The 12,535-nt window shown below is 43.3% G+C and overlaps 1 protein-coding gene across 2 annotated transcripts; it reads right to left on the reverse strand.

The window, feature by feature from the left end:
• Positions 1–3,167: 3,167 nt before the first annotated feature.
• Positions 3,168–11,788, reverse strand: LOC102294877 (ras-related protein Rab-7L1). Of its 2 annotated transcripts, none has more exons than XM_005933229.3 (5): positions 11,420–11,788; positions 10,111–10,182; positions 9,452–9,633; positions 9,198–9,319; positions 3,168–7,785 (listed from the first exon to the last, which is right to left on the reverse strand). In XM_005933229.3, the coding sequence occupies exons 1-5, from the start codon at positions 11,535–11,537 to the stop codon at positions 7,656–7,658; spliced, it is 624 nt and encodes a 207-aa protein (XP_005933291.1). In that variant the 5' UTR covers positions 11,538–11,788; the 3' UTR covers positions 3,168–7,655. The 2 variants fall into 2 exon arrangements, with proteins under 2 accessions (XP_005933291.1, XP_042080995.1); XM_042225061.1 differs by having other exon boundaries at positions 10,111–10,199; positions 11,420–11,498.
• Between the last annotated feature and the right edge of the window lie 747 nt (positions 11,789–12,535).

Genomic DNA, 12,535 nt, shown 5'->3' on the forward strand with positions numbered 1-12,535 from the left:
GTAGCTGACAGCTGGTAACTGTGCAGGGGCGGGTCTAGCAAAGTTTTGCCAGGGGGGCAGGTAGGGCATTAACAGGGAGAGGGGGGCACAAAGAAATACTTTCTTATTCTCATTTAAAATGTCTGTTATTAAATAATTATCTGAAGCTTACAACCAAAGTTTTTATCTGATGTAAAATGTATAGAAATCATACATATACCAACAAGACTGTACATCACTGTCACAACAGCATTTGTTTTCATTCAAAGGCTTTATGGCTTTAATACCTGGGGGGGCCGGTCTCTAGTCAAAATGCTGATTTTTTGCTCCAGTCCAGCCCTGGGCACGACACGCAGTGAGTTAATCTGAGCTGGTGCATTAAAATATAAATGGCCGGGCCAGCGATGCACATCACAGATTAGCTCGGATAGACACATTAGTTGTGCCGCTTCTTAATGACAGTATCTTAGCTAACAACCCAACTACCAGATTCAACTTGTAATTGGCTAAAAATAACTTCGCCTACTGGTGAGAGGGACGTTGCTAGCTGGTGTTTTTTTTTTTTCAAGCGATGTTGAAATTCAAAACTTCAAAAGCTTCAGCAGCTGTCCGCTCAGCACAGCGTCAGCACTACGGAAATACTCGGATAGACAGAATTCACAATGCGTTTTCGTGACTTTCAGGCGTATGGACCAATGTTTTCTTTTCTGATCGAACCAGAAAGCTTTAATGAGCAGCTGGATTTGTCTCGCATTAAGTGGCTGAGTTAATACCAATTAATGCAACACTGAAATGCAGCTGATTGACCTGAAAAGCTCGACTCTGAGCGGGTCAAAGTTTGCAGAACTACGAACGCAGCTGGAATCTAAGAACCCAAGGGGGCATTTCTCTGAAGGAGAAAACATTTACATATTACCAAAAATTGATAAGAACCTAGAAGAAGCACCTGGCAGACCGATTGTTTCTGCTATTGGTAGTCTAGCTGAACGAATATCAAGCTTTGTAGACTTCCACATGAAGAACTTTGTACTGTCATTAAAGTCTTACATTAAGGATAGCTCCCACTTCTTACTTTTTCTCAAAGATCTGCCACCAATTGATACGGATACAGTACTTTAGATATTGAATTCCTGTATACCAATATTATTCAGACACAAGGCCTAGAGACCTTGGAACATTTCCTTGATACTAGGTCTACTAAACTACCATCTAGTTCCTTCCTAACGAGGCTGGCTGCCTCTGTCCTGAAAAGGAACTATTTCTTTTTCAACAACACACCATACCTTCAGATCTCCAGCACTGCAATGGGAACCAAAATGGCCCCCAGTTTTGCCTGCCTTTTTGTTGGTCATCTGGAAGAACAAATTCTATATAATCACCAAAAAAAACCCTTATTTACCATTCATTGTATCTTGGAAACGGTATATAGATGACGTGTTTTTACTCCGGAAAGGACCAGTCTCTATAGAGTTCGTAGAATTCCTTAATGGACATTTTGCAGGCTTATGTTTCACCCTCAGTTAAAGTACTGAAGAAATTAACTTTCTGGACATGAAAGTAACAAAAAAAGACAAATCTCTGTCCACCTCTCTGTATTTTAAACCCACTGATCAGAATACATTATTGCATGCTGCAAGTTTCCATCTGAACCACCTCAAAAAGAGCCTCCCTGTAAGCCAGTTGATTAGACTCAAGCGTATCTGTGAAATTCAGGATGAATATAAGGAGAGCAAAGAAGAGATGCTGAACAAATTTAAAGACAGAAAGTACAAAGAGGACTGGTTAAGATCTGCAGAAGAGAAGGTGAGTACAGTAAGCAGGGATTTCTATTTAGCAACTAAGAAATCTCCAAAACATAAACCTGACCTTGCACAACGTTACACCAAAAACCAGAACCATTAAAGAAATCATTTTAAAACATTGGCATATCCTTCAAAATGACCCAAACTTATTAGGTACCTTTAAAGAACCACCAGTGATAACCTACATGAGAGGAAGGAATATTAACGATAGGCTTGTTAGAGCTGGTCAGGACCCTGATACTCCAGATAAAACCCTGATAAGCCATAACCTACAAGGTAACTTTGTCATGGTCCCCGTGCCTGCTCGGCTGGCCCTGTGTAGCTACATGTTTTGTTTTTGTCTATTCTCTCTCTGCTCGCTGCCTGGGCGGAGCTCATTGTGAGCTCCCGGCCTCCACCACCTGTAGGCAATCACCTGTGGCTCCTCACCTTGTTTGCTCCCGCTACTTAAGGCAGTGACTGAGAGCACCTCGCCGCTGGACTATTGAGTAACGCTCATTTCTCGTGCTTGGTTTGGGGACTCTGGACGCTTTTCCCGACTCCTCTCTGCACCCCTGGGAACCCTGGCCCCCTTCTCCTTCACCTGTATATAGTGCACCTGGAGTGTGTAAATAAACCTGTTTTTCTGAGATTTCAGTCTGCGCCGAGTCCTCCCTGCTCCGCCGTGACAAACTTCAAGTGTGGGGCATGCATTAATTGTCAATACACCAAAAATGTTAAATCATTCAAAGACCCTATAGGTGACACAACTATTGCCATAAAGGGCTTTATCACATGCAGAACTTAAAATGTAATCTACATGATACAGTGCCCGTGCAATAAAATATACACAGGAGAAACATCGCGCCCGCTGAAAGATCGAATGAATGAACACAAAAGTTCGATCAGGAGTGATCTAACAGCCCTGTTGCAAGACACTTCAATGATAAACATCCATATTCCCCATTATTTTTTCTCGGCATTGAAGCCATTAAACTAAACCAAAGAGGTGGTCATATTAATTTTATCCAGACAAAAAGAGAAGCATTTTGCATGCTCCACTTTAAGAGTCTGCACCCCAGAGGTATGAATGAGGACTTTTCTATCAATGAGTTTTTGTGAACTGAACCTTTTTTATATTTTATGTTTTTATTCTAATTTTATCAGTTAAATTGTTCTCACACGGGTAATGTTTATTTAATTAATTGTATTTATTTTTTCAGCCAAAGGAGTAGCATCTACATCTCATACATAAATTAGGACCTGTTAACAAATATGTTCCCATGTGATGATGTCCTCTTGTTTTTAATTCAACTGCTGGCCCAACCTCCTTTTATCATTAAATACTGCCCTTTGTCGTCCCCGCCCCCCCTTTCTTTTGTACAGTATTATTATGTATTTCGCGCATGTGTTTTTTTGAGATAGGTGGGGGTCATGTCTCCTCCCCTCGTCCTCGTCATTAATGATCTAGTCCAGTATTTACTTGGGCGTGACTTAACCAATTAACCAATACCTACCTGTTATATGTCAGCTGATCTATCTATGAAGTTTTGATTGGTTAATTTGAATTTTTTTCTGTTTCCTGTCTTGTATTTAAGCAGCTTTCTACCATGTTGAAGCTGTTGGCATTACGTTAAAACTTGTATTACTGGTGTTATCAAAATCCCATATTAACATTTTCATTACAGGTGCAGTTATAATCATTTTATACACACATTGCAGGCTTGTGCTTCTAGAGAGTTGATGTTCGGTCTATTAAAGCTCTTAAGCTTCACGTGGCGTGACTGTCCAGGCGATCCATTGTGTAAGTGACTTGGAGCAATAAAGGGTTCAAAGCATGCACGCACATGACAGTATTGATTCCAGGCCAAAGGCCTGAGATACATTTTGCTTCTAACTGCAGTTTGCCTAGTAACAGGTGACAGAAGACAAGTCAAGAAAAGGACAAGCCCTCAGGGACCATTTAGACTTGCAACTTATTGCCGTGTTTGGAAGGTGTGATAGAAAAAGGAACTTCTTTGTCTAATTTTAGGGGTTTAAGATTGACCATTTACTGTAACTGATGCATATCATGTTGATTTGTGACGCATGAAGGGGCGCAACCCTGATGAATGAAAACATTCTGAATTGAGCTGTTCGGGGAAGATTGATGCTGGTGCAGGAGTACACATCTTCCCACGCGTGTACTCAATAAACCATTGTTTGACTGAACTATACCGAGCCCGTAACAGCCACAAAACTGAAACGCGTTGGTCAATTATTAAAGTTGTTCATCTTCCCTTAAGTGTTGCTGGAGTTCTTGCATTGTGAATTCTTTCATCCTCTCCATGCACCTTGGAAGTAGCTGAAGTTGTGCCAGAAATCGTTGCTGCTAATGCATAAAGCCGCAGGTGTGTGCACTGCAGCCTCTATAACCCTCTAATAAACTGTACTTCAGCTGCAGTCTGCTGCCTGTGTGGGCTTGTTTACATACACCTTGTCATGTGACGATGAGCAGGATGACACCTGTGCATTCAGTGCATTGGGCCGGGTCACTGCACAATATAGGCCATAATTATCAGCTCCAGTATTTGAGGCTCTTAGAAGCCTCCTGCAGCCCAGCCACCTGAATATGTGGGGCGAGGCGACCTGTCCATGAAGCCATGATGAATCCTCTGCGACCATGTAAAATGGGCGAAAGCATCTTTAACAAGGCCCCACAGTGACAGGAGGAGAAAAGCGCTCTCAACACTGTGCCCATTAACGGCTAAAGAGCCCCTCTGAGGAGCCTGGTACTGCCCCCCCTGCTGTGAGTTGTGGGGTGGCCATGACAGGCTGACACACAGACAGGAGCTCCATCTGTCCAACATTCAGCCTCCTCTCTGAGGGTTTCCAGCTCTGAGCTCAGAGCTCTGGCCAGCTCACTGGTGAATATTAACGCCTCCAGTGACGGGGAAACATTTAAAGTGCATTTAATCAGTTACAGAAACCTCACACTGACTGCAGACCGTCACGTTGCCGCCTGATTTATGACAAACCAAAGCTGCAGCAGTTTGATTATTTTTAGAAAGAGGACCGCAGAGAGGGTGGAACAGTAAGCTAAAGGAGCCAAAGGAGAAGATCAGAAGGAAGGATAATAATCACACGCTAATATGAGCAGGAAGAAGACGAAAGGAGGGAAGAAAACCACACAACAAACCTTCAAAATAAAACAGGAAGTAACCATAGACTGTGTAAACATAAATGAATCTTCTGGGTCTGAACAATGAAATCTTAAAGCTGCAGGATGCTAATAGCTGTGGTTCCACCTTTATGGCTTCTGCGTCGCTTTCCACTGCTGTTCAGATTTAGCTGCTAAAAAGTACCTGAAACTCAGTTCAGGAGCTAAAAACGACCCGCACGACCGAGCAGCAGGTATATCGTCACCTTGATGTCCACCTTTGTTGTATCGCACATGCAAGACGTGTTGCTATGACAACAGCCACACACGTTAGGTAGTACCAGATTGTAATGGAAAACCAGTCGATCCAAGCATACTGGAAAAGGAGCAGATCATTGTTGGACTCTTCAGCTAAACCCAAAGACAGGTCAAAAACATGGAAAGAAAAACTTTATACTTCGATAGAATTAAACCATCTCAAAGATTCTGACTCTGGAATTAAATGGTTTTCTCACCGCTATGACGTCCTCACGCCTAACGTGAGAATTCATTTGAGTTGAAAGCCCACGCAGTGTGATAAGAGAAGACAGCCTTTAGCCTGTATTAGTCCCACAGCTGGAAGTTATAGAAGCTTCCAGGATTTCTGTTTTCTGCATGTAAAAGATGCATGATGGATCCAACCATGTTTCGACACTTTTCAGCAGTTTCCTTTTATTTCTGGTTGTCGTCTAAACATGCATGCGATGCAGCTTTTCAGCAGCAACAACAATAACTCTGGACCCAGTCCACTCCTTTTATGCAGGGGAGGCGTGATGAGCTGATTGAGCTCAGGTGTATCAGCCGCCCCACGCCCCGTCACACTGGACGTTTTCTGAGCTCTGTTTAAAAGTGAACCAAAGAGTGCTGCTGATGGAGTCAGTTAGGTCGTCCTGCAGCTGATGGGACATTTTTTGCAGTAGCTTAAAGTTGAAATACTTTAACCTGCATGAATTCAGATGTTATCAATGTCATCGGGGAAATTTACATTGACTTTATGCATAAATTCAGATGGACTAAAACAGCGTGAGGTGGTGAGGGTCTCTTTGAAGCTGAAGTAGTTTATTGATCACGTGGCTGTGGTTTCCTGATATTACTCACTGCAATTGTTTGGGGGATTAAAGTAATTTTACCAAAGCTTAATATGACCATTTTATGAACCTGCTCCAAATCCAAGCTAAGAATTTCTCAGGTTTCTCTGGCTCTCACTGAAACAAATGACACCCTGGGAGGATAAGCCTGATTATCTTTACTTTACTTAGTCGGGTAATCATAAGATGGTATTTGACTTTTTAGCATGTTTATTAATCAGATCTAGAAAAACAGTCCGAAGGCCTTTTTTGAAAAATGTTTCTGTGCTACAACTGGATACAAATGCAGATGGCATCAGGTCAGGCAAAAGGAAATACACAAAGCATGCTGGTTATCCTGGAAACCCACAGAAAGTCCAAATAAGCTCAAAGGAATCAACCTGAGGCACTGAGAAGCAGAAGGGAAACACAGGAGGAGGGAAACAGACAAAGGCAGGAAGTAAACAAACTGAAACGCAAAGGGAAGGTAACTGCCAGAGTAAAACAGGAAATGAAACAAGGAGACAAGCTGAGAAAATAAAAGAAGCTAAAAACTGTGTGCAAGAGTAAAAGTGTAAAAATTCAAAGCAGAATTTCTCGCAGCAGGTCGGAGCTCCCGTGCATGTCCCACTGATGCTGTGCAGCACCCACTCACACACGCCTCGCCGCCAGCACGGGGACGCCACGTTTCGGGACGACTCAGCGGGTTGGGAGATGATCTGACGGCTGCACCGAGCACGCTCTGCACCTCGTTCTCTCACGATACACTCACCTTCCATGTGCTCCTTCTGGTCCCCACGCCTACGCTGAACGCCACCTTTCCGTGTTCAGCCTCTACTTCGCATTGCTTACCTGGGTGGCACACCTGCTGATTCCCAAACACGAATTTAGCCTTTTCAGTTTAAAAGGTTTGAACCAGACCTTTTCTTTTGTTGGCTCGTGTGCCTCTGCTGGAGGCTGGAGGTGTGTGTCATTCATTATTTAGTATGTCATCATCATTTCACCTCTTTTCTTCGACTTCTGTTACTCTCCAGAGGTTTAGTCAAAGATCAGGTTTGGGTCCCCACCCAGGACTCTCAAACTCATGTGGATCAGGACTGACGAAGCTGAAATGAATAAAGTTAATTGACGAAGGTGTTTTGTTTAATATGAATGTATGTGAGTGTTTCTGGAGCTTCAATCTCTTAGTTTCCTTCTCTGGGCACCTTGGATGTAGGTGAAGTTGTGGCAGAAGCCTCGACTGTGTTTCTGCTGTGTGAGGCTGGTTTGTTCTCATCAGGGTGCAGCGTACAATCCGCTAAACACGCTAAGGTCATGTGCTGTGTGTTTGAAAAGCTTTTCCTGTTCACCATTGTCTCCAGCACCTTTCCTGTGCTCCCCACTCGGCGTCACGTCATCGGACCTTTAACGTGTCTCACCTGTTTCTGATCACAGCAGTGAAACACATACCCGTGTTTGTCCTTAGTGTTGCTTCTCGCTTTAGGCGAGGCCCGGATCTTTATTTGAACTTGGTTTAATTTACACCTTTAGCTCAAAATGAAACTAGTAAAGGTGGGAGAGCCAGAATCACCTCCGAGACAGTTCACAGTCCTACACTTCACGTGCACATGAAGAGTACTTCCTGCTGTGCTCCGAGTGATGCTCGTGGTTTCAGCAGCAGCCTCGTTCTCCTCCTGGGCTTCTGTTGAACTCTGAGTCCGGGTGAGGATAAACTCGGACTTCAGGTCTGTGAATCGGGTCCATGCTGGACTGAACCGACAGAATCTCCTGCACCAGCATCCTGAAACGCCACAGATTTCACAGCTTTAATGACGTGTTTTCCTGACTGATCAGATTGAATTTTCTGTTTAATACTCTTTTTCTCTCTTGCTTTAGATCTTAGATCTTTGTGTCAAAGGAAAGACAGCTTGGATACCTCGATAATGTTCAAAAACATCTCAGCTGTTTCCAGCCAAAACCACCAAAACCTGCGAGACGATGACCTGGTCAGAAACTCTTTGAGCTGCTCGCTCTGAGCTTCAGTAATTTCAATGATCGGAGAAAACAAGCTGTTGCAGGACGTCCCTCCAACATTCAGAGCATCGTCTTTAAAGCATAAAGCCGTCGTTCCATTTAAACCAGGGAAGCAAATGTGAAGTTGTTAGCTATTTAAAAGCTAGCAGACAGCTAGCAGTTACAGCTGACTGTGTCAGTGAAAGAGGCCACGCCCCTAATAATACAAACTGGTGAGTTATAGAAATGCCCCCTCCCCCACAGGTGTTATTGAGGAGGAGGACCTCAGAGGAGCTACAGACATAGGCTACGTTCACACTGCGGGCGAAAGCGCATCAAATCCGATTTCTTTGACCCTACGCGACCCAAATCCGATCATGGTGTGACAAATCTGATATTTTCAAATCCGACCTGGGTCATTTTCGTATGCGGTCCTGAATCCGATACATATCTGATGTTTTAGAAAGCGACTGCTGTTTGATGGTCATGTCGCATTAAATCCGTCTTTTACGTCACCGACACAAGACAGACGCCAATTATCAGCGCCGGAGAAGACATCGTGAACGCTTCCTGTCCATCCAGTGTAGATGTCAGTGAAACTGTTGGGAAGACAACGTGAACATTTTATTTGTTCTGTATAATCTGCAGATTCTGACAGAAATCTGCAGATATCCTTTGAAGCAGCGCTCCTCTAAAACAGCAGTAAGGATCATTTTTAGGTTATCTACATTATTATGTAAATAACAAAATAACTTCAAGCAAAAATTAGGAAACGTAAAGTCCGAAGTCTTTATATTAAGGCCGTCAGTCAAACAATACTGTTTATTCTGGGTCTAAACAGAGCACGTCGTGTGTGACGTCTTCTTTTGCGCATGCGGCCGCTCTGAGCGTTCACACTAGAGCGCGTTTGCTGTCACATTTTATTTGTAGTGTGAACGAGCAGACAAAAAAATCAGATTTGATCAAAAAATCTGAATTGAGCATCAAGACCTGCAGAGTGACTGCCTGACTCTTCAGGTTGATTCCAGCTTCAGCAGGTGCTAACATAAGCTAATTTCCTTCTTGCATGTTACATTTTATTGAATAAAACTGCACATAACACAAAACTGAGATGTGGGATTCTACTGGATTGGTCCAGGTTTAACTCTAAATTCCTAAAAATGAATTCTCTGAGCTCTGCCTCCGATGTTCTCTTCCTACCTCATGGCTTCTCCAACGTTCTTGTTGTCTTTGACTGAAGTCTCCATCCATGTAATGAAGCCGTGGGCTTTGCTGAACTTGTCGATGGTGTCTGCAGAGACAGCCCTGTGAGCGAGGTCGCACTGCAAACAGACCGAAGCAGAAAGACTGAGTTTATAGTCAGGTGACTCACTGCATGTTAGCAGCCTGTGCTCATTAGCCTGAACCTCAAAGCTTCCTGGTGGATCCTTCATTAGCTGGATGCACTCAATCACCTTGTTAGCAACCAGGATGCAGGGGATGGAGTCTCCATTGGGCAGCATGGCCTTATTGTCCAGGTCCTCTTTCCAGTGGCGACAGCTGGAGAAACTGGAGGAACTGGTGACATCAAACATCACCACACAGCCCAGCGCCCCTTTATAGTAGATCCTGGTCATGGATATGAAACGCTCTTGGCCTGAAGAGACAAGGCAAAGGTCAGTGTGTCACCAATGCATCCATCCATCCATGACCCAGTCAATAATGCAGAGGCGTTAGATATTTTGAATTTAATTTTTATTTTATTTTGAACTATTTTTAATTGCTTTCAGTTTTCTTCCTGTCTGAAAATGTTCAGTTTAGTTTTTTTTGTTTCATTATTTGTTTGAGTTTATTGTTGTTAAACAGATTGAAGATGTTCAGTTCAAACACAGCCCTTTATGTCAGGTAGACAAAGCAGTTTCCAAACAGGTGCACCAAAGCCTCCAGAAGCTTGTAGAGCACACTGACTCAAACTTCAAACGTTTGCTGTTGTTCTACCTGCACACCGTGTCATGTCTGCTGGTTTTAATCTTTTTCTCAAGTCGAGTTTTTGTTTTACGTCATTTAACCAGTCTTAGCTAGCATCAGCTGACCCACTAAGGCTAAAAAAGCTGAAGCCAAACTTTCTTTGTACCTGCGATGTCCCAGAGTTGCAGTCGGACTTTCTCTTTATCCGACCAGTGCAGCAGCTTAACGGAGAAATCCACTGCAGAAGGAAACAGTCTGTTTTAGAGACGCAGCAAGAGAGAAATGAAACGCCACTGAAGGCACATCTACACAGGAAAATATGAAAACAAACTCAAAGTTTCACTTTGCTTCTTCTGAAGTGAAACCTCTGTGAAATTATTCATTAAGTGCAAAGAAGTGAGAGCTGGTTTCGTCCAGCTGAACCTGCACTCATTCTCAGTTGCTTCCAGGTATGTATAAATATTGAAATTAACAACGTGTCTCATCCTGTAAGTATTCATTCAGCATTTTGTACACCTGGGGTCTGAATCAGGTGACTAATCCACAGTTTCTAATCGTGCAAACAGATTGAAGGCTTTGACATAGTCAGTGATCTCATCTTCATTTGATTCAACTCGTGCAGAGAGACTGTGAACCTGGAGCTTTGGTTTAAAAGGAAGAGCGCTCCTGATGTGATGGGTTCAAATGTAGCTGTAGAGACCGGCGGACTGAAGTCGCCAGTCAAAGCAAACCAAAGGACAAAGTCTGAAAATCAACTCCAGCTATTTTTGTAAGAAACAAAGTTTTAGATCATAAAGTTAAAAACAGCCGAGGTCCTGAGATGAAAAATACATTTTGACCTGACGGTGGTGCTAGAGGACAAGTTACAGAGCTCCTTCAACAAAGAGAGAGCAGATTTCTCCTGTTTTGGCTTCCTGTTAAACCCCTCTTCTGTGGAACCAGCTTCCAGTTTGGGAGACATATATAAGTTGAAATGAATTAAATTAAAAACCCACTTTGTGTGTGTATAATAAATATAAGGTCCCTTGTGGAACGGTTTAAAGGGAACTCCCACAGTAAGCAAATTTCCTTGAATAACACGACTTCTCTGAAACATTTCTAATTCAGGAAGAGGTGAAGGGAACGAGACAATCGTGGTGGGACAGATAAACGTTAAGATCTTTTACAGTCCAGATTAAGTCATGATCTTGTGTAACATGAGCCCAAAGCAGGAGCTGTGCAACAGTCTGATGGGTTTTGTTTTCTCAGTCAGGACCAAAGTGGTGGATCCACTTTTATATTCCATCTGTCTTCAGATTTTACATGAACATCAGTCTGCTCCTCTACTATATAAAAACCAGTTTCAGGTTAGTGCCTGCTATTTCTAACATGACTTCTGAAGTTTTCTGATGACCATGCAAAGTCTCAGGGCACCCAAACACACCACGCAGACCCTGCCAATATTTCAAAGACTCAAAAAAGTAAAGCAGCCCTACCTCCCACCGTCATCTTGTAGGTCTTGTTGAACTGTCCGCTGACGTAGCGATGAACAAAGGAAGACTTGCCGACATTTCCATCACCAACAATGAGAATTTTCAGAAGGTGCTCCGTCATCGCTGTCCTCCGTCACGCAACAGCAGGTGACAGACCTCAGCATGGAGAGCTCAAAGTTCACACCTCTGCTCAGGAAACACCGTTTATGAGCCAGACACACATTTTACTCACCTCTAACTAAACAACACCACACATACATGTTCTGTTTCTTTAAATTACACCACATTCAAATCTGCCCAGCCTCAAACCCAGAGAGGGGCCAGGCTTACACCTCAAAGCTAACTGTCCAACAGTGCTGCCAGAGTCGGTGTTTCAACACTCTGCTGTTTCCTGACAGGAAGTTGCTGCAGGCCATAAATATGAATCAGACACATAAACCACGCCTTCGTGGACGGCGGGCTGTTAGTGACTTCTGTTGGTTTCTATTGGTTTCATGGCAGTCTGTGATTACCTGTGGCCAGGTAGTCGCTGCTGTGTTAACCCGGAGTGGGTCTCCTAATCGGAAGGTTGGTGGTTCAATCCCCGGCTGCTCCAGTCTGCATGCCAAATATCCCTGAGCAGGATACTAACCCAAGCTGCTCTCTGATGCGTCTCAGAGCCAAACCACCAACCCCCATTTAGACCCCGGTTCCTACAACATGTGTCAAGAACTATTGATCAATGGTTTGATAATAAATCAAATCCGTTTGATAGATTCCTGTTTTTGATTAGATTAGTGCTGGAGTGCCTCAGGGTTCTGTGCTGGGACCAGTACTGATTACTGTTCTTGTGACACAGCATTTTTATCCATCATTGTCTTTTTTAAACAGTAAGAATACTTGAGCCTGTTTGCTTTTTAAATCTGTAACTAATTTTACTTCAGGAAAAGTTGTGATTAGTTTGGGGGGCTAAACAAAAATGATTTGTTTTTTCAATCACATTAACTTTTGTTTATGTCTAAGTTGTAAGAAATGATTGGGTTTATATTTTAGCACGACGCCAGTGTCCGGCAGCCTCGCCTCTGTCAGTGCGCCCCAGGGCAGCTGTGGCTACAATGTAGCTGCCATCACCAGTGTGTG

This window comes from Haplochromis burtoni, unplaced genomic scaffold, assembly GCF_018398535.1.
Source record: "Haplochromis burtoni strain Fernald_Lab_line unplaced genomic scaffold, NCSU_Asbu1 Contig_159, whole genome shotgun sequence".
Lineage (NCBI taxonomy): Eukaryota > Metazoa > Chordata > Actinopteri > Cichliformes > Cichlidae > Haplochromis > Haplochromis burtoni.

Bases quoted from the DNA above. Each gene is read 5' to 3' on its own strand.
- LOC102294877 (XM_005933229.3), bottom strand. From the start codon at position 11,537: ATGACGGAGCACCTTCTGAAAATTCTCATTGTTGGTGATGGAAATGTC. The intron at 10,183-11,419 runs GTAGGGCTGCTT...TTCCTTCTGCAG, and splicing joins CTACAAGATGACGGTGGGAG to TGGATTTCTCCGTTAAGCTG. The intron at 7,786-9,197 runs GTAGGAAGAGAA...GTGGCGTTTCAG, and splicing joins AACGTTGGAGAAGCCATGAG to GATGCTGGTGCAGGAGATTC.